We start from the raw sequence: 27,138 nt of genomic DNA, 5'->3' as shown, positions 1-27,138 counted from the left end.
AGCCAGGCTGCGGTTGGGAACCTCGGGCCCCATGCAGCTCTCCCACGTGGCTGGCGGGGGTCGGAACCCCAGAGCCAGCCTCTGCTTGTTCGCCGGATGGGAAACAGAGCAGCTGGGACTTGAACCTCACGGAGGACGCAAGCACCCAAGGGGCAGTTTAGCTCAGTGCCCCCGGCGCCCACCCCTGGGGCACAGTTTCAGCTGTTTTATAGCAATTAGCTCATCAGCTCTTCCTACTGCTCTGCAGGCCCAACACTACAATTATTCCCATTCCACAGATGAGAAGTTGAGGTTCAGACATGTAGTCATGTGCCCACAATCCCCCAGTTAGTGACAAGAGCAGGCTCCAGGCCTGCTCAGCATGAAAGATAACAACCGCCTCGGAGGCCTGGGCCTGGGACGGGATGGGGAGAGCTTGTCCAAGGTTTTGGGATGTCCTGCAATGCTCTCCCAGGCTATCAGCAGGCTAAACAGCCCCAAACAGCTGCAGTGGCCAGAGTTGGAGCCAGGAGCCTCTTCCAGGTCTCCCACGCGAGTGCAAGGTCCCAAGGCTTTGGGCCGTCCTCCACTGCTTTCCCAGGCCACAGGCAGGGAGCTGGATGGGAAGTGGGGCTACCAGGACATGCACTGGTGTCCATATGGGATCCTGGCACGTTCAAGGTGAGCATTTACCCACAAGGCTATTGTACCAGGCCCATTAATAAATCTTTTTTTTTTTTTCTTAAATAGAGACGCATGCACTCTACACAGGAGTCAGGATGGCCTTCTGAGAAGCCAAGGAAACAGCTGTGTGAGCTGGCCATTCACACACAGGCTCACACTCACACGTCCCACTGGGCAGTGCCTAGGGGTTCCAGTCCTGGCTCCTGTCCCTGACCACATCTCCCCACCAGTGAGCGCCCTGGGTGCGAGGCAGCAGGAGGCTGTTCAAGGGCTCGGGTCCCTGCCACCCACGTGGGAGCCAGGGCTGGAAGTCCTGCCTCCTGGAACCCTGGGCTAGCTCTGTGTGCTTCAGATAACTCGTGACCATTAATACTTACACGACAGAGCCAGCATGCTGGCTCAAGTGGCTAATCCCCCACCTCCAAGCACCGGCATCCCATATGGGCTCTGGTTTGTTTCCTGGCTGTTCCACTTCCCATCCAGCTCCCTGTCTGTGGCCTGGGAAAGCAGTGGAGGACGGCCCAAAGCCTTGGGACCCTGCACCCGCGTGGGACTTCCAAACTGGCGTCTGTTTTAAACCTACAGGGCACCTTGAGGCCAGGGCACGGGGGCGGCCCGCAGCGCTGGCATCTCACGAATGCTGGCTCTCATCCCGGCTGCTCCACTTCCGATCCAGCTCCCTGCTCATGTGCACCCCGGGACAGCACCAGGAAACCGCGCCTCCATGCACCGCGAGGGCAGATGGAGTTGAGGGCACCTGGTGTCGGACCTGCCCAGACCCAGCTGTCCACGCCACTTAGAGAATGAGCCAGTGGGTTCCATCTTTATCTCAAAATGGATATGCACATATTCCAAAATGAGCAGAAATACAGAATCCAAGGCCCTTCTGCTCCCAGACATTTCCCATGAGCACTACTGTGCCCGGGGCCAAGCCGGACATTGGATCCCACTGCTTGGAACATTTGATCTCCGTCACGATCTCCCACGTGGGTACAGGGCCCAGCACCTGGGCCATCCTCCCTGCCTCCCCAGGCACGTTGGCAGAGAGCTGGATCGGTCCCAGGGAAGGGACTGACCCTAGACTCTTCCAGGTAGGTAAGGGTGGGGGCCCAAGGAGCCAGGAGCCTGGCCTGTGTTTACATTTCAATATAGGAACTAGGATGGCACAGCAGGCTCGTGGCATGCACCTGCCATTCTAACCTGCCCTAAGCCACTCCCCACAGCCGCGGGACCCTCCTGTGATCCGCCAGCCACCCATTCCCACCTCACACAGGGTGGTGACTGGCGGCTGGAAGCTGGAAGTTCAAGGGGGAAGGCCTGGCGTTTGGTCCAGGAGGCCCCCCTTGCAGTCTGGGGTACACAGTGCTGCCCTGCCCCCTCCAGCCCCACCCAGGGAAGTTCAAATCCAGCCTGCCGTGTCCCCTGGGCTGACCCCAAACCTAGGGGTCATTTCCCCCATCCCTGGGGCTTCCTGGCCCCCGAGGCTGGACCGCATTCCCGGCAGAGTCCTTGATAACCACCTCTCAGCTCAGGGCCACCCCGAGGCGAGGTGGCGGAGGCCGTAGGAGGGAGGGGGAGGGTTGCCGTGCCAGTTGTAGGAATGCCAACTGCTGAGGGTTGGAAGGAAGGGAGGGCTTCTAGAACCACTCTCCCGCCAGCCCCAGCTCACCTACCAGAGGTCGGCCAGCTCCGGTCCCCAGCTTGTGTGTCCGCTGGGGTCGGCCAGCCTGCGGCGGGTCTGCCATGTCTGACTCTGAGAGGAAATGTCCAGAAGTTCAGAGACAGTGGAGACCCGTAGGAATCCCCGAGCCTACAGCCTGCTCCGCTTTGCCGTCAGCTTCCTGAACATCCCGCAAACACGACTTCCCCTTTAATTCCACGTTCCCACGAGCGCCCTGCAGTCCCCAGAGCCGGGAGGGGGGCCCTGCTCTCTGCCTCACTGCCACGTGATGGCGGGTAAATGCCCTCATCTCTCTGTGCCTTCTGCTTCGTAAAACTGGGCATGACCGCAAGTGGCATAGCATGTAGAGCTTTTGCCTGCAGCGCCGGCTTCCTATGTGGGTGCCTGTCAAGTCCCGGCTGCCCCGCTTCCAATTCACCTCCCTGCTGATGCACCTGGGAGAGTAGCGCGGGATGAGCCAAGGCCTTGGATGCCCGTGCCCACATGGCAGGACCACAGGCTCCTGACTTCGGCCTGGCCCAGGCCTGGCTCTTGCAGCCATTTGGAGAGTGAATCAGCAGATAGAAAAGCTCTCTCCCTGTCTCTCTGTCACTCTGCCTTTCAAATACATAAGTAAATAATTATCTTACATAATAATGAGTACCTCATGGGGTTATTATCACAGCAACTGAAATGTAACAGAAGCAGCCCCAGTTCCTTGGATGTGTGTGGGTCACAAACAATTGCTGGCATATGTTTTTTTTTTGGCATATTCTGTTCTTTTGAATGATGTATTTATCTATTTGAAAGACAGAGTTAGGGCCCAGCACTGTAGCCTAGCAGCTAAAGTTCTTGCTTTGCAGCTGCCAGGATCCCATATGGGCGATGGTTCTAATCCCGGCAGCTCCACTTCCCATCCACCTCCCTGCTCGTGGCCTGGAAAAGCAGTCGAGGACAGCTCAAAGCCTGGAGACTCTGCACCTGCTTGGGAGACCTGGAAGAGGCTCCTGGCATCAGATCAGCCGTTGCAGTCACTTGGGGAGTGAATCAGTGGCTGTCTGTCTCTGTCTCTCCCTCTCTCTGTATATCTGATATTTAGAAAAGAAACAAGGCCAGGCAGAGTTAGAGAGAGGATCGTGGGATGTCCTATTTGCTGGTTCATTCCCCCAAAAGGCCTGAGCTGAGCTCTGGAATCAGGAGCTTCTTCCACATGAGTCCTTGGGGCTCCGAGAACGTGGGCCATTCTGGGCAGCTCTCCCAGGCTACAGGCAGGGAACTGGATGGGAAGTGGAGCAGCCGGGACTTGAACTGGCGCCCATAGGGGATGCCAGCGAATGCCAGTGCCACTGGCCCCTTGGAGCACACCTCCCTGCCAGTGTCTTCCTGTCTCCTCTGTGGCCCAGAGGGAGGTTCCGATCCTGCTTGTGCCTCATCCGCCAGGCCAAGTTCCCAGAACACCCCACCTCACAGGGAGCAGCTGCGGGAAGCCCTTCCCAGTGCCCCCAGTGGGAAACGCCCTGCCCGAAGCTTGAATTCACCCAGAAGATGATTCCAAAGATCCTACAAACTCAACTGTGAGGCTACAAGATTGTAAGATCTACAGAGACCAGTAGTAAATTTCCGGTTGAGCTACGAGTCCAGTTGCCTCAAGAAGTCTCATGATGCACATGCAAGAATCCCACATCTGGAAAGAAGAGTCCCACACATCTGGTCCCAAGTTCTCCCGCTATGAGGAGTGTCGGCACTCAAGAGTGGAGCCATGCTAAACCCTCCACTGTGTGAAAATTGCCCTAACACGTATCTGCAAACTCAGGCGAGCCAGCTAAGCCGCCAGCATCGCTTGCCCATCTCTGCCCAACCCTCCACCCCAGACCCTTAGAGTGACCCCCAACAGACTGAGACTCTACCCCCCAAGAATGGGGAGGAAAAAGCAACAACAGTCCCATCTATGTCCCATGTGCCCAGGGCTCCTGGGAAGCTGGTGGTTGGCTATGGGGGGTGGGCAAAGCTGCGGGGTGGTCTTGGGAACGGGTCCAGGGAAAGACTTCCTCTAGAAATGACCTCGAATTGGGGCAAGAAGGAGGAAGCTCCTTTGCTCCGACCCCTGCTTTTTGCTGCACCTGCCTCTTGGTCCCCTCGGTGGCCGTTGTCCTCTATCTCTGGCTCCCTCCATGCCCTCTTCCAGCTGTGGGCAGCCCCAGTGCCCATCACACCCCCATCGCACCCCAGCCCCACCTCATGGCCCATCCACAGCAGCCAGAGGCCCGCACCAGCAGACGGAGGGCAGCAGCCACAGAACAGGGACTGAGGGACCCCACAGCAGCCACCCCACCCTCACAGCACCGCCCCCACCTCCAACCTCTTGCCACCCCCGCTTAGTCATGTCTGGCGGCTTGGGAGGACCCAGCCCATCCCCACACCTGCGGTCAGAGTGGCCACTAACGAGGGTGAACAAGGGAGGGAAATGCCAGTGGAGACCCAGACAGAACCCCAGGAAAGTGCAGACTGGGGACGCTGGGAGCAGAGACAGAGAGAGAGAGAGATGGAGCCAGCCTTGTGTGGGGCAGACAGAACCGGGGGCCTTGGCACCTCGCCCACCCGCGGTGCCTCCTGGGCTCGGCCTGCCACACACCCACTCCACAGTGATGTCAGCCCCTCACCATCATCACCACCATCCCGGCCCCGCAGCGCCTCCCCTGGGGTCCAGGGCGCTGACCCCTGCCAGCTCGCAACCCCCACACCCGCCATGCAGTTGCCACCCGCTCCTCTCAGCCCCACGACCCGCTCCATGCAGAGGCGCCCCAGCCCAGTGGCCCAGTGCCCTGCAGCACGGCCAGCCGGCGCTCAGCTTTGCACTTCCTCACTGAAGGCGCGCCCTGACAGCCTCCCCCCCTCCCCCTTGGAGACCTATTTGCTCTTGGGTCATTATGGAGTGTGCCACCCCACTAGGGAGGGAGCCCACGGGGGCAGCGGCCTTTGCTCCACCCGTCCGGGTGTCCAGTATCGGCAGCAGCGGCTGGAGCAGGGCAGGTGAACTCTGCCAGGGCCGCAGAGGGCTGTCCTGGGCGGGAGCAGCAGAGAGAGTTCATGGAAGAGAACTGGACAGAACAGGAGACCGGGAAAGACCCGAACAAGAAAGAATGAGAACGCGAGACAGAAGAGAGAACCAAGGAAATAAGGGGACGTGATCCCAGAGGCTGGGCAGGGGTCTCCTCGCCGGGGTCCTGCTCCCAGCTGCCCATCCCATCCCTACCAGGGCCCTCGCTCCCAGCCGGGCACTCCCTACCTGGGCCCCCTGACCCCACCCCCACGGAGAGCTGAGCTGGAGCGTCCCACACCTGCCCCCTGGAATGCAACCCCCGGGGGCAGGCCAGCCAGGGCGGGGTGCTTATAAGCCCCATGGGGCCCCAGCAGGCAGCAGCTGATCACTCAGCCCCAAGCAGAATCTGAAAGCCAGAGGCAAGGTGGCAGGTAAGAGGGCCCAGGTGCTCCACGGATGGCCTGGTGCTCCACGGATGGCCTGCCCGCAGCCTGCAGCCCTCCGGGCTCCACCTGCTCCTCCAGGCCGGTCAGCCTGTCTGGGGGTCCCTGTCTGCCCCTCCCACCTTCCCCACTCTTGGGTTCTGTACCCTTTCGACAGCTCTCTCTCCCACACACTCACACCTCCCTCCTTTTCTCTCGGGCTGTATCACGCTGTCTCCCCACATTCTGGGTCTGGGCTGGGGTGGAGTGGGGTGGTTGGGGATTTTGTAGGGCCTGCAGCATCCCAGGAGAGGAAGAGAGGGAGAACGAGGAGGCTGGAGAGATGCTGGGTGAAGGTCCCCGGCCGTCCCTGGGTGCTCACCCCTCTTCCCCGCAACAGGTGCCGACGTGATGGGCGCAGTGCGACATCCCTGGGGCTGGTTCCTGGGGTACCTCCTCACCCTGGGTGTCACAGGTACCTGTGTGCGTGTATGCTTTGTCTGAGGGCACAGTGACTGCGCAGGTGTGACTGCGTCCCTCCGGGCCGTGGCTGTCACTGTGTGTGCATTTGTACAGGTGTGTTATAGGTTTGTGCAGGCGTGCCTCTGTCCTGGCGTCACTGAGCCCACCATGACCGGCAACAGCTTGGCCATGCTCATCAGTGGAGCACTGTGCCAGGCTGGGGAGGGCCGCCCTCGCTGGGAGCCTGTGACGGCTTCCCTCGTCCTGGCCACCGAGGGGTCTGTGTGCTGAGGCTGGAGGCAGGGTGTGGCTGTGGTCAGGCTGGGCAGGGCAGGGCAGGCCAAGGCGTGACCACAAAGGCGAGCAGGACCACGCCATGGTCTGCCCGCGCCAAAGCCTGGGTCCGCCACCCCGTGAGAGCAGTCAGCTGGGCCAGGAGCGGTGCCCGTGTGAGAGAGAAGCACGCAGTGTGGTCCCCAGGGCAGCTCAGCGACTCCAAGTGAGGCCCCTCTGGTGGCCAGAGACCCCGCCTCCTGAGCCTGAACCCCCAACCCTGTGAGCCCCAGAACTGCTCTGCACCGCGGTCTCCACCCCCCACCCTTGCTTTCACCCCTATGGTCCCTCACTTTCCCCAGAGCCAAGACCCCACCCAGGAGCCCAAAAAGACCCCCTTCCTCCAACTCCATCCCCAGAGCCTTTCAGCACTCCCACCAAGTGCTGGCCATGCCCTGAGGGGCCCTGGATCTGCCCCATTCTCTAACTTGACCCCAAAAGCCCTCAGGGGTTCTGGGTCCGCCCCCCCAACCACGCCCACAGAGAACCCTGAACCCCAAACCCCAGAGCTAGCCACACTCTGACTCCGTCCCCAGGACCCCAAGTCTCCGGCAGTGGGAGCCAGATTATAAATGGCGAGGACTGCCACCCCTACTCACAGCCCTGGCAAGCTGCCCTGTTCGCTGACAACGAGTTTTTCTGCTCCGGTGTCCTGGTGCATCCGCAGTGGGTGCTGTCGGCTGCACACTGCATCCAGGAGTGAGTGCGGGGCCGAGGGCGGGGCGTGGGGCCGGGATGCTCAGGCCGAGCTCTGGGCTGGGAAGGCTCTGCGAGGCCAGGGAACTGGGCCTGGTCTCAGGGTCCAGGGAGCCCTGGGGAGGACGGTGTGGACACCCTGGGGTGCGGCGCCAGGGTCACAGTCGCTTGTGGAGGAAGGCACAGATGCAGAAGGAACGGCTGGACGCTGCCCTGGCCTAACACGTAGCCTCGTCCTCAGCGCTTACACCGTGGGGCTGGGCCTGCACAGCCTGCAGGCAGAGCAGGAGCCGGGCAGCCACATGCTGGAGGCCACCCTGTCCATCCAGCACCCGGAGTACAACAGCCCCTTCCTGGCCAATGACCTCATGCTCATCAAGCTGAAACGGCCGGTGGTCCAGTCGCCCAACATCCGGACCGTCAGGGTGGCCTCCCAGGTGCCAGTCGCAGGGGAATCGTGCCTCGTGTCAGGCTGGGGTCTGCAGCGGAACGGTGAGCCCTGGGGGAATGGATGTGGGTGCGTGCCCCCGCCCTGAGCCCCGCCGCAGGGAGTCGTCTGCCCAGCAGGAGGGCTTGAGGTCCCTCTGTGCGCCCCAGGCATGCTGCCCGGCGTGTTGCAGTGCGTGAACATCTCGTTGGTGTCCGAGGAGCTGTGCCAGGAGTTCTACGGCCGCCTGTACCACCCCAGCATGCTGTGCGCGGGCGGGGGACCAGACCTGAAGGATTCATGCAATGTGAGCTCTGCCCGCACGCCACCGGGAGGGGCAGGACAGAGAGGTGGAGAGTCAGGGGGCTGGGATGGGGGCTGCAGGCCAGCGAGACAGGGGAGGGGCTGGGAGGGAGGCAGGGCTCAGACCCCAGTGGGCCGCACTACGGCCTTTGCCATCAGGCCCCCCCATCATACTCCTCTTTCTCTCCCCACAACAGGGTGACTCAGGGGGCCCCCTGATCTGCAAGGGGACCCTACAGGGTTTGGTGTCTTTTGGCCAAGCCCAGTGTGGCCAGCCGGGCTGGCCCAGCGTCTACACCAACCTGCACAAGTTCAGAGCCTGGATAGACAGTGTCATCCGGACCAGCTAGCCGGGACGGCGGAGGGCGCCCCTGGGTCCCACAGGACTGACCGCGGTGGACAGTGACGGCCAGGAGGGCTACCCGCCCACCCCCAGAACGTCAGCCACTCCGGAAACCCCACTTCCCAGACACTCCTGCTGCGCACGGTGCCCCCTAGTGGCCAGGGCTGGCCAGGCCGTTGCAGGGTGGAGCAGCTGGCCGGCTGGGCAGCTCTGGTTCTTTCCCCAGACAGGACAATAAAGTGTAAGAAGCCCGGGCAGTCCACAGTGTCCTCCTTGCCGCAGGCATTCGCTTTCCTTCCTCGGCCTCAGTTTGCACAGCTGAGAAATGGGTGCCTCGGCCTGGGGGACCATGGGTTTCCCGAGCAGGCAGTCCCCTCCCCTGGGAGACACAGAAAGGCCCCTGGCAGCAAACGGATGACAGTGCCTGGCTCTCTGGCATCCAGCGCAGCGTTTCCCACGCTGCTTGTGACGCCTCCACCCCACACGGGAGTGACCCACTGGAGGCAGCTTCCGGCTGAGGGACACGCGGGGCCGGGGGAGCAGCAGCGCCCTGCCACCCACCAGGGGAACTGGCATTGAGGTCCTGGCTCCCGGTTTTGGCTCCAGTTCAGCCTCCAGCCGCTTGAGGCATTTCGGAGCATGAGCCACCGGATGGGCGCTTTCACTCTCATTCTCTCACGTATCCTCTGCCTGTCAAATAGATTGGGAACAAAAGGTGGCATAGCATGCTAATTCTCTGTCTGAAGCGCCGGGATCCCATTTAGGCGCCGGTTCTAATCCCAGTGGCTCCACTTCCCATCCAGCTCCCTGCTTGTGGCCTAAGAGAGCAGTTAAGGGCAGCCCAAGGCCTTGGGACCCTGCACCCGCCTGGGAGACCTGGAAGAGGCCCTGGCTCCTGGCTTGGGATTGGCTCAGCTCCAGCCGTTGCAGCCACTTGGGGAGTGAACAAATAGACGGAAGATCTTTTCTCTCTGTCTCCTTATCTTGTAAAACTGCTTTTCCAATAAAAATAGATAGATGTTGAGGAAGCAGCAGCTCTCAGTGCCCAGAAGGAGGCCATGGGCACACAGATGGCAAACTTGGGTATCCATGCCAGGAAAGGCTGCTCAGAGATGAAGGGGTGACTGACGGCTGCCACAGCTGTCGCTTAGCTGTGCTGAATGACAGACTGGGCTGGCCCACGCCACAGGATTCCGGATCTAGGAAGTTCCAGAGCGGGACCCCCAGGGCTGGGACAGGACAGAGGTGTCATGTCTGGTCACCGGTCTGAAGTGGGCTTCTTTCTGGGACAGCCAGTGGTCACGCACCAGCATGCCCGCCACCCGCCCGAGGGAGGCTTAAGTGTGGTTCACCACTCAGTCATTGCAGGGGCCGACGCTGGAGCAGCAGGACCCAACAGCTCGAACAGGTGCTCATCAAGTCCTGGCTTCCCTGCTTCCTGGGCAGCTCCTGCCACTGTGCCTGGGAAAGCAGCGGAAGGCGGCCCAGAAACGCCTGACTTCAGCCCAGCCCAGCCCGGCCAGTGCTGCCATGGGGCGGCGTGAACCAGCCGAAGGAAGATTTCTCTCCTCCTCGCTCTGTAACTCTGCCTTTCCAATCAATAAAGAGAAATCTCTAGAAAATGAGCATCTCATCCTTATTTTAACTAAAAAAAAAGAAAAAAAAAGGGTATTTTAATCATTTTTAAGATTGATTGACTTGGGGCCTGGCATGATAGTGTAATGGTTAAAGTCCTCGCCTTAAACGCGCTGGGATCCCATATGGGTGCTGGTTCTAGTCCCGGAAGCTCCACTTCCCAGCCAGCTCCCTGCTTGTGGCCTGGGAAAGCAGTTGAGGACAGCCCAAAGCCTTGGGACCCTGCACCCGCGTGGGAGACCTTTAGGAAGTTCCTGACTCCTGGCTTCGGATCAGCGCAGTGCCAGCCATTGCTGCCACTTGGGGAGTGAATCAGTGGACGGAAGATCTTCCTCTCTGTCTCTCCTCCTCTCTGTACATCTGTTTTTCCAATAAAATAAATAAATCTTAAAAAAAAAAAAAAAGATTGATTGACTTGAAGGCAGTTACACACACACACATAGAGAGAAAGGCAGAGATATGCCACCCAGACTCACAACAGCCAGACTGGGCCAGCTCACAGCCCAGAACCGACGGCCTCCTCGGGGTCTCCCACGCGGGCGGGTGCAGGGCCCAGGCGCTCGGGCCGTCCTCCAGTGCTTTCCCAGGCCGTAAGCAGGGAGCTGGATCAGAAATGGAGCAGCCAGGACATGCGCTGGCACCCATGTAGGCTGCTGACACTGCAGGCGGCAGCTTCACCGACTACACCACAGCGTGGCCCCTTAATCATACTTTAAATACATATAATTTCCAAGTGTAGAACCCTGAACCCCACCCATGAAAGTTCCTATTCCCTGCAAAGAAGGGGTTTTGTTTTTTCCTTTGGGGAAAGTTCACAGGCAACAGCTGGCAGGGGGCGGTTAAGTGGATGAAAATGAAGGGGGTTTAACCAGATGTCAGCTGGAACATGCAGCCTGGGCACAGGAGCCAGGAGCCCGGTGCCTGCTACCCGAGCATAAGACTTAGGGTCTGTGGCCATCAACCAGGGGCAGGGCCGAGGCCACAGTCTGGAAGTTGCAGGGGCAGGGGACCCTGCCATGTGACCTGTAGGGTGTGCTGGTTCCTGAGGGGACAGGAAGGGCCTCAGTGGGACCCCAGGGCTCACACACCAGGCCAGGACATTAGAGGCCATTCTGCCTGAAGGCGACCCTTGCTGCTTGCTGCCACCAGGAATCTGAGCCGGGGGCTGCAGGGGACAGGGACACACGGTCCCCAGGACAGCTAGGACAGAAAATGTCTGCCAGAGCTGCGCAGGACACTTCCTGTGCGAGCGGGGGACTCAGATGACCTGAATGGAAGAATGGTGAAATGAGTGAGTGTGGAAACCTGGAGCCCACCCAGCCTCCAATTCAGCAGGCAGCGTGTGGGAATAAGTGGAAATTTTGAAATAATGACCAAATGTAGGGCCCAGCATAATAGCCTAGTGGCTAAAGTCCTTGCCTTGCATGCACTGGGTTCCGATATGGGAGCCGGTTCACGTCCCAACTGCTCCACTTCCCATCCAGCTCCCTGCTTGTGGCCTGGGAAGGCAGTGGCAGTCGAGGACGGCCCAGAGCCTTGGGACCCTGCACCCACGTGGGAGACCCGGAGAAGCTCCTGGCTTGGGACTGGCTCAACTCCAGCCACAGCAGTCACTTGGGAAGTGAACCAACCGGTGGAAATGCTCGCTCTCTCTCTCTCTGCATTTGGCTTTTACAAATGGGGCTGTAAAGTGAGTTAGTGCAGCAGATAATCAGAGCCATTTTTATGACAACTCTTGACTTACGACAGATTTTCTAGGAGCAGGCAAACTGCTTTCGTGTGCTCAGCACTTGCAGAACTCCAGGGTGGGCTGTTCCCATCAGCCCCAGGAGCTCCGAGAGGCTGCACTGCCCTTCAGTCCAGCTCTGTGCCGGACTCTGATGCCCAAGGGGGTCAGCGCAGAGCCCCGAGGCCGCCCAGGTGCCCAGGGGCCAGATGGTGATGGTGCTCATTGCCCAGTTTACCTGGATGGCCGTGAACTTCCTCCCTAACTCGGCCTCCGCAAAGCACCTGCGGCCCGTGGGCTTGTCCATCTGGGCGGGGGTGTCTTTGGCCTGGATTTAAGAGCCTCAAATCCAAGGTCAGTGGGTCCTGGCGCTGGGCAGGAGCACTTGGCAGAGAGAGAGAGGCAGCTCGCCATCCCTCCCACCCCGGGGAACCCCAGGGTGCCCTGGAAGCTGCCTCAGCTCCTTGTGAGGGCACCGTGCCCCTTGGCTGGCACACAGGCCCAAGGAGGGGTGCAGTGGGAGGGCAGGATGGGGGAGGCGCAGGCTGCAGCTGCAGGCCCCTGCCCGCACCGCCTGTTTCTGCAGGTAGCATTCCGGGCACCACTGGCACCAGGCAGCTTCCTCTGTTATCTGCGGCTGGGGCGGCTGGGGCGGCTGGGAAGCGTAATTGAGCCCCAGACTGTCTGGGCCGTTCAGCCTGATGTCATCTCTCCCGGCCTTTACCGTAAGTGTGTGCTGACCTCCGTCTGCATTCCAAAGCCCAGGAGAGACCCGGGTGAAGTTCCAGGACTCTGGCTGTGTGTGACCGTTACAGGGTGTGATTCTGTGCATAGAACCTCACCCCCTCTCTGTGAGAAGTCAATGAATGTGGCACCAGCATGGTGGCGTTGTGGGCAAAGGTGCCACTTGTAAGTGTTAGCCTCGCCACGGACCAAAATGTTAGATTCGCCGACCACCAGGGAAAGAATAACAGCCAAATATATGAATTGAGGTGGCCTTTATTTCAGGGAGCCATGGTCACGGGCTTCCCTTCCCCGTGCAGCAGAAAGGACAGACGGGAAGGAGCGGACTGCAGAGGAAGAAGAGACGGGAAGGGGCTTTTTTTTTTTTTTAAAAGATTTATTTCTTTTTATTGCAAAGTCAGATATACAGAGAGAAGAAGAGACAGAGAGGAAGATCTTCTGTCCAATGATTCACTCCCCAAGTGAGCGCAACAGCCGATGCTATGCCGATCCGAAGCCAGGAGCCTCTTCCGGGTCTCCCACACAGGTGCAGGGTCCCAAGGCTTTGGGCCGTCCTCCACCGCTTTCCCGGGCCACAGGCAGGGAGCTGGATGGGAAGTGGAGTAGCTGCGACTTGAACTGGTGCCCATACGGGATGCCAGCGCTTACAAGTTTAAGATTTAGCCATTGAGCCATCATGTCAGGCCCAATAAATAAATAGGGCGGAGGGGAGAATGAGACGGCCGGGGGCTGCTGCCAGGGAAGGGGCTGTTGAAGCAAAGACGAGAACAGAGGCAGCGTTCTAGTTATATCTGGGGGATTCAGGGGAGGGTGCCAGGCACACACTAGTAGGTGGCAGAGCCAGGAGGCAGCCAGGGCAGCTGGACCCCTCAAGGCGGCATCTGTGGGGGCTCGTGAGCCTCCTAGGTCACGGACGACGTGGCACAGGGCTCTGCAAGACAAAGCCACACCGGGGAGTGTGGGCAGGCTAGGGGAGGAGGCTCACGGGGGAATTAGGCAACCACAGCGAGTTGGAGAGGCTGGTGCTGCTGGCCAGGGCACCCCAGGGATTGGGGGGGGGGCGGTGGACCAGGCTCTCCCTGCAGGCCTAGGGAATCAGGTGTCAGGACAACCTGAGGGGGCGAGCAAGGGGAGGAGCCGAGGAATGTCCAGTGCCCCGGGGGTGGGGGGAGGTGGACTGGGGCCGAGAGGCTCTTAAGGCCCCCCAGGAGGCAGTGGCAGACGGGGCCAGGTGCAGTGCAGGAGCCAGCAGCCCAGAGGCCTTCTCCCTGTCCGAGCTCCGTGCTCCCGGTTTCAGCGATCATATCCCCGGTGAGTGCCCTTCTCTGAGGGTGGGTAGCCAGGATCTTAACCGAGCCTGGGCTCCGACACCCCCACCTGCTGGCTGTGCAGCCTGAGCCTGGGCTCCGACACCCCACCTGCTGGCTGTGTGGCCGGAGATGATTCGCATTGCCTCTCTGTGCATCTGACTTTATCCCAAGAAAATGGGGTGCTGTGTAAATACTTGCAGAGACAGGGCCCGGAGTCATGCCCAAGCATCCCAGTCACGCTCGGGGTCCTCTGTACCCCAGTCTCCAGCTCACCCCAGCTCAGCCCAGGCGTCTCCCGTCACGGCCGTACCTGCTTCTCCATGTCCTGCTCTCACTGGGCCTCCATCCACCCTTCCTGAGTGACTACCACTGCCTTCACCCGGAGCTGGGGTCGTCCCAGCGGATCCTGGCCAAGGGGCCCCTGGGAAGATGTGAGGGGACACGGCTGAGGCCACCACGGCAGGCAGAGTCCTCTCAAGTCCCTCTCCCCGCTGCTCCAACAGGTACTGACCACGGGATGCACAGAGCAGCAGCTGTGGCCTTCCGAGCCTGGCTCTTGGGATGCGTCCTCCACGTGACCACAGGTAAGCGTGTGTGCATGTGTGCGAGCCAGCTCAGGCTGCCCCAGCCAAGCCCAGACACGGACCGGGGCGGAGCAGGAGGGGAGCTCCGTGCCAAAGTCGTTTCTCACCTCTTAAGGTGCTGCAGGGTCCACAGGACCCAGGTCCAGCTGGACTCACTTCTCCCCTTCCTCTGATGGTATCACCCCACCTCAGCAAATGCCAGAGCCTGAACAGGGTGCAAGTCTGGGCCCTGCAGATGGGGCTGGGCACCCAGCTCCAGCCACAGTGGCACGCCTGTGGGTGTGTGTTGTGCTGTGTACAGCGTGTTCGGCTGTGGTGTGTGTGTGTGGCATGTGGAGGCTGCACAACCAGGGGGTCCCCCAGAGGGGTCACCTGCACCCTGGTCAGGCCTATAGTGACCCGCTGCCATTCACCTGGACCTGTAGCTTCCACTGGCATTTATAACCCCTGCAGAGGTCTGACTGGGGTCAGGAGGACGGTGTGTGGGCTCAGATGGCCCTGGCAGGCACTGGGCTTGGGTTGGAGCACCCCAGCGTGGCCGAGGTGAGCAGCAGGCCTAGATGGCTCATCTGGGGCTTAGCACCGGCCTATGCTCAGGTGGTGTCTTCCTTGTCTCGCCCCTGGCCATGGCCTGACCCTGGCCCTGCCCCGGCCTCCTAACCTCTCCATTCTGCACCCCTCGCCCCCAGGAGCCGCGATTCCAGGCCCAAGCGGCCACCAGGTGCTCATCGTCGGGGGCAGGGACTGTAGGCCGCACTCGCAGCCTTGGCAGGCCGCCCTGTTCGACGGGAAAGTCTTCCTGTGCGGGGGTGTCCTGGTGCACCCGCAGTGGGTGCTGTCGGCTGCACACTGCTACCTGGAGTGAGTGCACGGACAGGGCAGGGGAGGGGCGGGGCCTGGGCGGGGCTTGGGGCCGGTGAGGGAGGGTGGGCGGTACCGGCAGGGCGGGGCTTGGGGCAGGGGCGGGGATTGGGCGGAGCCTGAGGACGGTGATGGAGGGTGGGCGGTCCCAGAGGGGCGGGGCCTGGGATGGGGGGGCTTCGAGGAGAATGGATGCTTCTGTGAGGGCGGAGCTTAGCCGAGGGCGGGGCTTAGGTGAGGGTGGAGATGTGGGTGGGGCTTAGCGAAGGGTGACGCTTTCTGTGGGTGTGGCTTAACGTTGGGCGGGACTTAGACTGTTGATGTTGCATCCTTCATGGGAGAGGGGAGAGCATTCATTTTCTTAAACTGTTGAGAACAAGGCTGAGTGTGGGGCACCCTTGGATTTGTTCCTGAGCACTCCCAGTCTAGGAAGTCAGAATTCAGGATGCAGCTGGAAAAAATACTTGGGATCTGTTGAAATGGGAGTGTGGTTGACATGGCGTTGAGTTTGGGGCATGGAGTTTGTAGCTGGCACGGGGCTGAGTGGAAGATGGAATTAGGGCTGGGTTCAAGTCTGCGGACGTGGGGTTGAGGAGTCGTCATGGTTTCTAACCCCACTGCTGGTCCTCAGCTCCTACACCGTAGGGCTGGGCCTCCACCGCCTGTCCTTCCATGAACCAGGCAGTCAGGTCATCAACGCCACATTCTCCGTGCAACACCCAGACTACAACAACCCCACACACGCCAACGACCTCATGCTCATCAAGCTAAACGAGCCGGCCATGGAGTCCAATGCCATTCGCACCATCGGCGTCGCCTCCCAGTGCCCAGTCCCTGGAGCTGCGTGCTCCGTGTCCGGCTGGGGTCTGCTGCGGCAAGGTGAGTGGTACAGCACCTGGCCCCCTCCTGGGGCCCACCTCTGATGCTGGCTGTCCCAGTCCCAGTCCAGCGGGTGTCCTGACCCTGGTCCAGCCTGACCTGACCTTGTACCTATCCCCGGCCACAGGGCATTTCCCCCAAGTCCTGCAATGCGTCACCATCCCGCTGATGTCTGAGAGCTCCTGCCGTGCCTCCTTCCCCAAACTGTACCACCCCAGCATGGTCTGCGCAGGCGGCCAGGGCATCCGGGACTCCTGCCAGGTAAGAGTTGGGGGCAGGGACAGGACAGAAACAGAATGGACATGGCCGGGGGTGGGGCAGTGCTGAGGAAAGCAGGGGTGCATCCAGAGAGACCTGAGGACTCAAAGAAAGTGTAAGAGACCGCCATGGGGAGGCGCCCGGAGACATGACCACCCAGTGCCCTGCCCCTCCAGAGCTCATGCCCGCCCAATGACCATGCCCACCCAGTGCCCACACCTGCCACCTGGTCCTGTCCACCCAGTGCCCAGACTACCCAGTGCCTATGCCTGCCCAGTGTCCAGCCCACACAGTGTCCATGCCAACCCAGTGCCCACCCCTGCCACCGGGTCCTGCCTATCCAGTGCCAAGCCCATACCAGTGCCCACACCCACCCAATGCCCACACCCGCTGCATGGCCGTGTCTCCAGTGGGTTGCCCAGGTCCAGCTCCCGCTCAGGGCTCCGATTGCACCTGCCCGTTTCTTTGCTCCCTCCCATCTCTCTCCTGTCTCTATCCACCCCCTCATCCATGCACGTCTCTAACTCACTCTCTCCTCAACAGGGAGACTCTGGGGGTCCCCTGGTCTGCAATGGGACCGTGCAGGGCCTCGTGTCCTGGGGCCCAGCCCCCTGTGGCCAACCTCACACACCCGGCGTCTACACCAACCTCTGTCTCTTCACCGAGTGGATCCAGAAAACCATCCAGGAAAACTAACCACAGGCAGCACCGGACTGGGAGACGGCGGCGACAGCGTCACGTGCCAAACCTCAGAGCCGCAGGTCCTCCCACCCAGGGCTCCTCCCACCCAGGGCTCCTCCCAGCCCCTCCTCCCTCACACACAGGGCTCCTCCCAGCCCCTCCTCCCTCACACACAGGGCTCCAGCCCAGACCCTCCTCCCTCACACCCAGGGGTCCAGCCCCTCCTCCCTCACACACAGGGCTCCTCCCAGCCCCTCCTCCCTCACACCCAGGGGTCCAGCCCAGCCCCTCCTCCCTCACACCCAGGGGTCCAGCCCCTCCTCCCTCACACACAGGGCTCCAGCCCAGACCCTCCTCCCTCACACCCAGGGGTCCAGCCCAGCCCCTCCTCCCTCACACCCAGGGGTCCAGCCCCTCCTCCCTCACACCCAGGGGTCCAGCCCAGCCCCTCCTCCCTCACACCCAGGGGTCCAGCCCAGCCCCTCCTCCCTCACACCCAGGGGCTCCTCCCAGCCCCTCCTCCCTCACACCCAGGGCTCCCCTCCCTCCTCCCTCACACCCAGGGGTCCAGCCCAGACCCTCCTCCCTCACACCCAGGGCTCCCCTCCCTCCTCCCTCACACCCAGGGCTCCCCTCCCTCCTCCATGCCTGCAGCTTCCAGAGCAGATGCTCCTTAAAGGTTCCTGGAGGACTGCATGTACTCAGGATGTGACACCTGCAGCGTGACAGGTAGCGAGAGTGTCGCGCAGTAGTCGAATACAATTCTAAACGATGTGCTGCCAAATGTGTACTGGAGGCCGGCGCCGTGACGTGGACGGTACAGCCACCATCTGCCTGGCCTGGTCCCCACGTGGGTGCTGGCTCATGTCCCAGCTACTCCACCTCCAGCCCAGCTCCCTGCTGGTGGCTTGGAAAAGCAGTGGAGGACAGGCTCAAGGGCTTTGGCCCCTGAATCCAGGTGGGAGACCTGGACGAAGCTCCTGGCGTCGGACCAGCTCAGCACCAGCCTTGTGACCATTCAGGGAGTGAACCAGCAGGTGGAAGATCTTTCTCTCTCTCTGTAACTCTTTCAAATGAATGAATAACTCCAGGGCTGGAGGTGAGCAACGGGGGAGCAGGTGCCCAGCCTCATCCCCAGCCCCTTGTCGCCATCCTAGGCCGCTGGGAGAGGAAGTAGAGAATGTGCGTCCGCCGTGAAGGCAGGCATGGTCAGCGATGGACCTGAAGGGGCAGCTAAGGCACGCAGGCACACACAGAGATCTGGACGTAGGAGCTCTGACCCATGTCGGATACACATGGCCACAGATGACCCAGTGCGATGGAAGATACAAGATAGGGGTCGTCAAAATGGCCCCTCAGACTGACACACAGACAAAGGGGTTCCGAGCCTGACCACCACCCCTACCCACTGCCCCCAGCTCCAACACACTCGCTTGCAGGCTGAGCTCTGGGTGCTTGACCTTGTGGGGAAAGCAGAGGCTAAGCAGGGCAGGGCTGCACCTGCTCTGCTAGGACATGGCCATGACGTGAAGTCGTTTGTGTGTGAGTCCTCGGAGACATGCGTGGCTACTCAGAGGCTGGAGCCGACGGCAGCCAGAGCCACTCACACGTGACCATGGCCCAGCTGTGTGAACTTCAGGGTGAAAGCTGTGGCCGTCTGAGAGCCACCGGCCGGCAGCGTTACAGGTCAGTGAGCCACGTGTCTGCTGCCTTTGGGTGCCACTGGCTGGTGCTGTCCACCCACAAAGCGGTCCTGCCAGCTTCATGCCTCCCCAGGATAGTAAAAGTGTCACCAGAGTTAGCTAGTTTGCTGTCCTGGACGGCAACAGAAGTAAAGTCCCTCCCTACAGGGCAGTAAAGGCCACGTCACCTCGGGGGACAAGGGCTGTGTTGAGGGTGCTGGCGTCCCCTCCCTGAGACCAAGGGCACACAGACAGGGGCATGGAGGGGCAGGCTGGGCGAGAGCCAACGTGGACGGCAAGGCCCTGCTGCCCGCCTGCCTTCCGCCCCCAGTCAAGTCCTCGGTCACCGAGCCAGGGGGTTCGCGACAGGCCAAGTCTTCAGGAAGCTGGGTCAGGTCTCTCTCTGGGCCAAAACTGGTCAGAGCTTGGGGGCCTGAGGCTGCCCTGGCCCGCTGGAGCCAGAGGGAAGGGGCCAGGGAGGGAGGGAAGGGGCCAGGGAGGGAGTAAAGAGGCCAGGGAGGGAGGGAGGGGGCCAGGGAGGGAACCAGGGAGGGAGGGAGGGGGCCAGGGAGAGAGGGAGGGGGCCAGGGAGGGAGGAAAGGGGCCAGGGAGGGAGGGAGGGGCCAGAGAGGGAGGGAGGGGCCAGAGAGGGAGGGAAGGGGCCAGGGAGGCAGGGAGGGGCCAGGGAGGGAGGGAGGGAAGGGGCCAGGGAGGGAGGGAAGGGGCCAGGGAGGGAGGGGCCAGGGAGGGAGGGGGTTCTGTTGCAATTTCCAGCTCTCCCTAAAGTTCTTCAGATACCACCCCCCCAACCCCATGGAAAAGCTCCCCAGGCTGAGCTAGTTCCTCTCTAGTTCCTGGCGCCCCCTACCCTCCCCTGTAAAGGGGTCTTCTGGCCGTGCCCTGCTGTCGTCTGAGGGCTGGGCGGTGCCAGGCTCCTGAGCGTAGGTGCGGAGTGAGGGGCAGGTGACCCCCGCTGTGGAGGAGCCTGGGTCGGTAAGCGCCTGCAGGTGTGTGCAAGGGAACGGGTTTCTCAGCCTCCCAGCCTCGGTCAGCCTCTGCTTCCTTTCCCTGTAAGACCCTGACAGCGGTAGGTGGCACTGACTTAAGTGTCTGGTCTGGCCCACAGAACAGGACTGCCCATTGTCCTAGATCATACAGATAATGTCCCTTACATAATGCAATATAATCAATAATAATAATAAAAAAAGATAATGTCCCTTACGCCAACGCCTTCACTGTTTGGGACAGTAAACATGTTATATTCCCTCTGAGTAGACCTGTTTCCAGTGCAGGCCAATAAAAGATGCAAGCTCTGACACTGGGCCGGTTTACAAATATGCCTCTTACGTGTGTAGGATTCTTTTTTAAGATTTATTTATTTAGCAAGGTGTGGAGGACGGCCCAAAGCCTTGGGACCCTGCACTTATGTGGGAGACCCAGAGGAAGCTCCTGGCTCCTGACTTCAGATCAGCTCAGCCCTGGTCCAGTGTCCAGCATTGCAGCCATCTGGGGGAGAGAACCAGTAGCTAGAGGATTTTCTGTCTCTCCTTCTCTTTCCAATAAAAATTTAAAATCTTAATTTATTTTTATTGGAAAGCTAAATTTACAAAGAGGAGAGACAGAGAGAAAGATCTTCCATCCTCTGGTTCCCAAGTGGTCACAATGGCCAGCATTGACACAATTTGTATCCAGGAACTTCTTCTGGTTAGATTAGAGCAGGACCGGGCTCCCTCTGGTGGCTGTGAAGAAAACAGCTAGCCCCAGGTGGTCAGAAGGGCCAGGCGGGATTGAAACCCTAACCCAACCAGGATGACCCCCTCAGCCCCCTCACACGCTCCAGCCTCAGCCCTTCCTCCAGCCGGCCCCAGCGGGTCCTTCTGACCTCACGGCTGAGCTGCCCTGCCCTTGATTGCAGCCTCCATGAATCCCCAGGGGAGGAGGTGGTAGGCAGAGGGGGAGGGGACCTGGATGATCCCTGGGGGAGGGGGGACGTTGGAGCTGGCCCTGCTCCTCCCCTGGCCACCCAGACTGCCCTCCTGGGCCCCGCCAGCCTCCCTGAACTCCCAGAGTCACCTGGGGTGGAAGATGGGAGCGTGACTACGTGGCACCCAGATGCCACCTGAGGAAGCCCAGCCAGATGGGACACAGACGCCCTTATGAGCAGCCAGACGCCCACCCCACTCTAACCTCTTTAGAGAGGAGCAACCCTACGGCCAGAAAGGGCGGGTGCCCACCCAAGGGGTGACGGGTCCCCCAGTATCATTCTCTGCACCCCCGACCCCCAGGGCGGCCTGGGCGACCTTATGGGCAAGGCATCGCTGCCCTCCCCAGAGGTCACCAGCACAGAATCAGCAGCCATCCCGGGCCACCTCTCTCAGCTCTTGGCTTCAACTGCCCTTGAGCCTTCCTGCAAAATTCCCTCGTTTGTTGTCTTCAAACCAAGCCACTTGCCAGGGTGTCCCCTGATGTATACAGTTGGAAAGGGGTCCGAACCCAAGCCAGCTCCCAGGAGCACCCCGCGCCGCCGCCCTGCCGCGTCTGCTCCCACAAGGCTGGGAGGGTGAGGCTGGCTGAGATGGGAGGGAATGACAGCAAAGCCAGGGGCACCCCGAGGCGAACGGGCGGGGTCCTCCCGGGGATCCCAGTGGGCACCCTCTCCAACAGAGGCACCTTCTCCAACAGAGGAGTCTGGGGGTTCTGAGGGCTGGGGGCTTGGTGCATGGAGTGCTGAGCCACAGGCAGGGTCAGGAAAGGAAAGAGGAGGACAGGGCAGACAGGGGACCCTAGGAGAACACCCTGAGACGCCACCAGCGGCTGATGGGCACTTGTCACCGCGTCGGGGCGGGGATGGTGCCTACCGGGCATGCACTGGGCGGAGTGCGGGCTGCGCCCCAGCGTGCCTCAGCCGGTGGACCCTGGCTGATGAGGCTTGGGCGGGCTCCTGGTGTGTGAATGCTAGGTTGCTGCCCCCCACCCCACCCCCCCGTGGCCTTCTGCGTCACCTCAGCCTACCCCCGCCCCCAGCTCCTTCAGGCGGGGACATGAGCCCTAACCTGGGAAGACTCTCCAGGGTCCCTTCCCCACACCGTGGGTAGGCCCCCAGCGCTAGGAGGGAGCCCCTTACAGCAGCCCCCACCAGCCTGGGGACCTGGGTGCTGGTCTCCAGGCCCCAGAACACAGACTGCAGGTGGCACGCTCCAGAACCCAGCACCAGTGGTCGTGCTGGTGGCTTCAGGCAGGATCCAGAACTCAGACCTCAGAGAATCTACACTACAGGGGCCGGCGCTGTGACGCTGTGGCAAGCTGAGCTTCTGCGTGCTTTGCTGACATCCCACGCCACACAGAGGCTGGTTCAACTCCAGGCGGCTCCACTTCTACCCCAGCTCTCAGCTGCTACATCTGGGAAGTCAGCAGCGGGCGACGCAAGTTATCCACGGGCGAGACCCAGATGAAGCTCCGGGGTCCCTGGCTTCACCCCAGCCCAGCTCCAGGCATTGCGGCCATTCGAGGAGTCTCTCTTCTCTGTAATTTTCCAATAAAAATAGTCTTTTACCTTGTGTGTGTGTGTGTGTGTGTGTGTGTTTTAATCCACGCTTAAGACTTGAGGTCACAAACGTCCAGCTCAAGGCTCCCCGTTTCAGAGCCAGAGACCAGGATGACAGCAGCGGCCCACTCTGGGTCCCTGATTCTGCTGTAGGTTCCACCGCCCTCCACCCCCCTGCCCCAAGGGGCGAACGCCACCCTGCAGATTCCTGCAAGAGCCTCAGCCCCATAAATGCTCATTAGGCCCAGCTGCCCAGCCCCCTCGCCACCCAGGCGTCCCGCCTATAAACCTTCCACTCCGCCCCCAGACCCAGGCGGTGCGCACAGCTATAAATGCAGGCAGCCCCGGACCCGCTCCCCCTCTTCTGGCTGTAGAGGGGACCTGGAGGCACTGAGATCCGTGTGGCCGGGTGGGAGCGCAGCCACGGGAAGGCACAAATGACCCTCGGGGGCGCTGGGTAAGTTCATGTGTCCGTGGCGAATGCCCCCACGTGAAGCAAATTGAGAACAATGTCGTCCTGAGGCTCCTGGATGGGGAGGGAGGGGCGGGGACAGTGTCTGGGACCGTCCCCAGAAAGACCTAGAACATGGCCAGGGGCTGCCCCAGTGCAGGTCCCAGGCCAAGGGCGGCGCTGGGGACACATGGAGAAGCCGGCCCATAGCTTTTACTGGGGTTGGAGGCTCTCTGGGGAGAGCCAGACGAGCCTAGAAGGACCAGCATGCAGATGGAAGCTTCCAGAAGCCCCACCGCCATCCCAGGCATTAAGCCACTACTACAGTCCAGACTGAGGGCTGCCTTCCGCAAGCTCCGGTCTGAGGGAGGAGGCAGAGCCCAGTAGGATGGGCTCAGCAAAGGAATCTGGAGGCGCTGGCAGGGTCTGGGAGGGGGAGGGTCGGAGCCCAGGCCAGAAGGTCCAGGAGCTGGTGGTGGCAGGTGGCATGGTGCTGGGCTCTCTCAGGCCAGGGGATGTCCAGACCAAGGTGAAGGGCAGTGTTTTGGGGAGCAGGGGGCACACTGGCCGCTCCAGCCACTCCTCTCCTTCCGCTCCCAGTCTGCAGCTGAGCGCCTCCAGCACCATGTGGTGTCTCCTCGCCTTCACCTTCCTGCTGTCAGCTGCAGGTAAGGAGCCAAGGCCTAGGGAAGGGGGGTGCCACGTCCCCAACCGGGTGCCAGAGTCTTCATCACTCCCAAAGCCCTGCGTGACGCTGCCATCTGCTACCCGAGCTGTACCCCTGCCTTGGGTCGCCCCACCCCCAACAAGACACTGCCAGTCCCTCCCTTCATGGGTGTGAGAGGCAGGTGCCCACCCCCAGCTGGACCCTTGGAATGTGCCAGAAGCACACTTAGCCCTGACACCCAGAGTCTACGTTAGGTGGGCGCCCTTGCCCTGGCAGGACACGGGAAGGGACTGCAGCCCAGTAAAAGGCAGCCACTGACTGGGTCAAGGTGAACTCCAGCTTGTAACCCAACACTTCTGCCCCGGAGAAATGGGGTGTAGACTTCCACCCAGCGCTCCCCCTCTCTCGACCCACGTGACCCTAGCTCCCGGCTCCGAGCAGCCAGCCTCCCCTGGGGCTCTGACTGTGCTGTCCCCCGTCCTGCCTTTAGCCTGCTGCACCCAGCTGGGGCCTCTGCCTTCCTCCGGCTTGGACCAGTCCTCACACACACACAGAGGACAGCCTGGCCCTTCCCTCTGTGACCCAGGCCCCCCACATGTGCTCCGTTATCCTGTTTGCTCGGCTCCTGCCCCCGGTGGGCATTTGGCCTGGCCATGTGAAAGATCCTGTCTCCTGTCCCCACACGATGTATGAGTGTGCGTGCCTGGACGTGTTCGGCATCATGGTGCCCCGAACCCAAAACGTCCTTAAGTATGTCCTGTGCCCGGCAGCCTCTTGGGGGCCGGGGGAGGAATGGGACAAGGTACAAAGCCCTGGGGTCTATGTGCTGCCCCCACCCCCAAGCCAGGTGAGTAGCCGGAACCACCAGGATCTGGTATAATGTCCTGTCCGGGCACCTTTGTCCCTGACCTTGAGCACCCAGGCCTGCGGCTGAGTGACACCCTGGAATCTGACGTACTGGGTCGGTCCAAGTCAGTGAACTTGGGCCGTCTCCTGAGGCTGGCAGGTGAATCTCATTTCTGACCTTGCCTGTCATCTCTGAGCCTGTTGCAGGAGGCTGGCTTGTGCTAGCCACCTCTGCATCCAGGGCCCTGGCCAAGCAGGTGCGCGTTCCCAGAAATAAAGCCGTGCGTACTTCCGTGGCCATGATGAATATTGCACTCAACAGCTCGTGCGCGCAGCAGGTCCAATAACTGTGATGGGTTGCACTGCCAGCGTCGGAGCCCAGGGTCGAGCCCCCACTCCCAAGCCTGTTTCCAGACCCTGTGCACAACCAGGCTCCCGAGACTGAGCTTGTGTCAGCTGGCTCTGTGCATGTGTGTGTGTGTGAACACCTGTGAAGTGACTGTCAGCTCAGGCACTGCCCACTCCACCCCCAGTCGGTTCCTGACGTCCGCCAGGCGGCTCGTGCCTGCACATATGCGGCCGTGACCTTGTGCGGCCTTAAGTGCCTCTCACACACCACCCTGACTCTGGCCAGGAGGTGTGTCACACGTATTGAGTGTCCTCATCCACTTGATATCTGTGACAGTTCGGTGACTTTGAAGGACTGATCCCAAGCAGCCCCATCTAAGCCCTGGTCCGGCGTCCTACAATCGTGGAGGACTTCCTGACCTTTGGCCCTTGGCCCTTCCTCTCTCTCTGTCTCACAGAGCCATGATGGCAAATGTGGAAAGGGGTGGGGGCTGCTGTTGGGCGGGGGGCAGGGGAGGTGGCTGCACAAGGGGCAGCAGGTGTAACAGCCTGCAAAGGCCGGGCTGAGTGCCTCCTGCGGCGCTGGGGGAGGGCGAGGGTGGACAGGGTGTGCGGGAGCGGCTGCCGGAGACCCCAGGGCTCAGGGCTCCTCCACGGGCTCCTCGTCCAGCAGGGGGCGGCGGCCAGGAGACCACAGACGAGGAGTGCGTGCCCTACTCCCAGCCATGGCAGGTGGCCCTGTTCGAGCGTGGACGCTTTAACTGCGGGGCTTCCCTCATCTCTCCACGCTGGGTGCTGTCCGCCGCCCACTGCCAGACCCGGTAGGAGGGCAGGGTCTCCCGCGGAAGGGCGGACCCCTCGCTGGATTGGGGTTGGGACCTGCTGCAGGAAAAACCCCCGGTTGGAAAGGAGTGGAGGCGGGAAGCTTTCTGGCCCTGAAACCCCTAAACGAGGATTGAGAGGAAGGAGATGGATAACGGAAAGACGGGCTTTAGAAGGCCTGGGTGTGAGGATAAGACGCACGGATCTGAGAACCCTAGGTTCTGCACCAGGATGGACTGGGGACAGAGTTCCAGGAGCGCGCCTGACTCTGGACAGGACGTGGGCTTCAGGGTCACAGCAAAAGGAAAAATAGGATGTGGCTCGCCCCTGGGTGGTCCGCTCAAGACCCCTCTCTGCTTGTTGCCTCCCACCACACGCGCACATGCACAGCTTCATGCGGGCACGCCTGGGCGAGCACAACCTGCGCAGGCACGATGGCCCGGAGCAGCTGATCGCCGTGTCTCGCCTCATCCCGCATCCGCGCTACGAAGCGCGCAGCCATCTCCACGACATCATGTTGGTGCGTCTGGCCCGCCCAGCACGCCTGAGCCGTCAAGTGCGCCCCGTGGCGCTGCCCACGCAATGCCCGCACCAAGGCGAACCTTGCGTGGTGTCCGGGTGGGGCCTGGTGTCCAACAGTAAGCCTGACACTCCGGGGAGCCCCCACTCACAAGGTGCGTCCAAGGACGGGGCTCCGGGGCAGGACCCTATGGGGGGGGGGACACGAACCAGAGTGAATCCATGTGTCCCCTCCCCCACGCCCCTCTAAGTGAACCCTCCGGACACGCTGCACTGCGCCAACATCAGCATCATCTCGGAAGCATCCTGCAACAAGGACTACCCCGGGCGGCTGACAGACACCATGGTGTGCGCGGGAGTGGAGGGCGGAGGCACCGACTCCTGTGAGGTCAGAGCCCAGGGCGGTTTGGGACTTGCCAACAGTGTCTGCTTGGGGCAGAACCCAAGCTTAGGCTTGGAGATGGGAGTAGCGAGGGCAGAGAAAATGGGGGTGAGGTCGGAGATGGTATTGCGTGGCACAGTTGGTTTGGGACTGGCATGCGTAGGTCTGCTGGGACCCAACAGGCTTTGGTTGGGATGGGGAAGGCGTGGGGATTAGGATCGGGCCTGTGTGGAATGGAGGTGTGCGGGTGGGTTGAGTCAGGGAGGTGGGAGGTGGTGTAGGAGAGGGGAGGGACAGGGTTTGGGCTGACTTAGGGAAGGGTGATTAAGATGGCGCGAGGGGAGCGTGTCCAAGAGGTGTCTCTTCCATCGGAGATTCCCGCGTCCACAGGGTGACTCCGGGGGACCGCTGATCTGCGGAGGAACGCTACAGGGCATTGTGTCCTGGGGGGACGTCCCTTGTGATACGACCACCAAGCCTGGCGTCTACACCAAAGTCTGTCGCTACATCGGGTGGATCCAGGAGACCATGAGGATGAACTGATCCAACGACTTGGCTGTCCCAGGCCCCCTGACCGAGCAGAAGCCTCCCCCTGCCCCCGCCGCCCTCCACGGCTGCCTGGGAGCACCCCACCTCACAGTCTGGGGCAGAATTGGGCCACCACCACCACAAACCCATGACTGTGCCCCCATTCCTAGAGCCAATGCTCGTCGCCATGCCACCTGCCAGATATCCAGAAACAAATTGCCCTCCCCACTCCACTGTCTGTTTTTTTCTTTGTTTTTTTTTTTTTTTACTTTCAGGGGGCGAGGGGGTGCCTACCTAACCTTTTTCTGGCGGAGCTGGGGGG

The 27,138-nt window shown here is 61.2% G+C and overlaps 3 protein-coding genes across 3 annotated transcripts; all 3 read left to right on the top strand.

Annotated features, from left to right (window-relative positions):
- The first annotated feature begins 6,196 nt into the window (after positions 1-6,196).
- On the top strand, positions 6,197-8,356 carry LOC121155146 (kallikrein-4-like). The gene is made up of 5 exons (XM_040978339.1): positions 6,197-6,260; positions 7,117-7,279; positions 7,518-7,768; positions 7,874-8,010; positions 8,204-8,356. Exons 1-5 carry the CDS (start codon positions 6,197-6,199, stop codon positions 8,354-8,356), a joined length of 768 nt encoding a protein of 255 aa, XP_040834273.1.
- Positions 8,357-11,919: 3,563 nt separating this feature from the next.
- LOC121155032 (kallikrein-4-like) lies at positions 11,920-17,042 on the top strand. The gene is made up of 7 exons (XM_040978213.1): positions 11,920-12,003; positions 12,297-12,435; positions 14,268-14,348; positions 15,038-15,209; positions 15,841-16,088; positions 16,216-16,349; positions 16,890-17,042. Exons 1-7 carry the CDS (start codon positions 11,920-11,922, stop codon positions 17,040-17,042), a joined length of 1,011 nt encoding a protein of 336 aa, XP_040834147.1.
- A 6,287-nt stretch (positions 17,043-23,329) lies between these two features.
- Positions 23,330-26,831, top strand: KLK15 (kallikrein related peptidase 15). Its single transcript, XM_040978212.1, has 7 exons — positions 23,330-23,419; positions 23,958-24,218; positions 24,751-24,865; positions 25,239-25,386; positions 25,778-26,061; positions 26,158-26,294; positions 26,679-26,831. Exons 1-7 carry the CDS (start codon positions 23,330-23,332, stop codon positions 26,829-26,831), a joined length of 1,188 nt encoding a protein of 395 aa, XP_040834146.1.
- Positions 26,832-27,138: the final 307 nt, after the last annotated feature.

This window comes from Ochotona curzoniae, unplaced genomic scaffold (assembly GCF_017591425.1).
Source record: "Ochotona curzoniae isolate NIBS_2020 unplaced genomic scaffold, NIBS_Ocur_1.0 contig_2861, whole genome shotgun sequence".
In the NCBI taxonomy this organism is placed as follows: domain Eukaryota; kingdom Metazoa; phylum Chordata; class Mammalia; order Lagomorpha; family Ochotonidae; genus Ochotona; species Ochotona curzoniae.
The sequence above is the reverse complement of the archived record's forward strand: the minus strand, read 5'-3'. Positions and strand labels throughout refer to the sequence as shown.

Coding starts and splice junctions, on each gene's coding strand:
- KLK15 (XM_040978212.1), top strand. CDS start 23,330: ATGTGGTGTCTCCTCGCCTTCACCTTCCTGCTGTCAGCTGCAGGTAAG. Junction 24,866..25,238: donor GGCCAGGAGGTGTGTCACAC/GTATTGAGTGTC, acceptor CTCGTCCAGCAG/GGGGCGGCGGCCAGGAGACC. Junction 26,295..26,678: donor GAGGCACCGACTCCTGTGAG/GTCAGAGCCCAG, acceptor CCGCGTCCACAG/GGTGACTCCGGGGGACCGCT.
- LOC121155032 (XM_040978213.1), top strand. CDS start 11,920: ATGGTGATGGTGCTCATTGCCCAGTTTACCTGGATGGCCGTGAACTTC. Junction 12,436..14,267: donor CATCTCTCCCGGCCTTTACC/GTAAGTGTGTGC, acceptor CTGCTCCAACAG/GTACTGACCACGGGATGCAC. Junction 15,210..15,840: donor GCTGCACACTGCTACCTGGA/GTGAGTGCACGG, acceptor GCTGGTCCTCAG/CTCCTACACCGTAGGGCTGG.
- LOC121155146 (XM_040978339.1), top strand. CDS start 6,197: ATGGGCGCAGTGCGACATCCCTGGGGCTGGTTCCTGGGGTACCTCCTC. Junction 6,261..7,116: donor CCTCACCCTGGGTGTCACAG/GTACCTGTGTGC, acceptor CTCCGTCCCCAG/GACCCCAAGTCTCCGGCAGT. Junction 8,011..8,203: donor ACCTGAAGGATTCATGCAAT/GTGAGCTCTGCC, acceptor TCCCCACAACAG/GGTGACTCAGGGGGCCCCCT.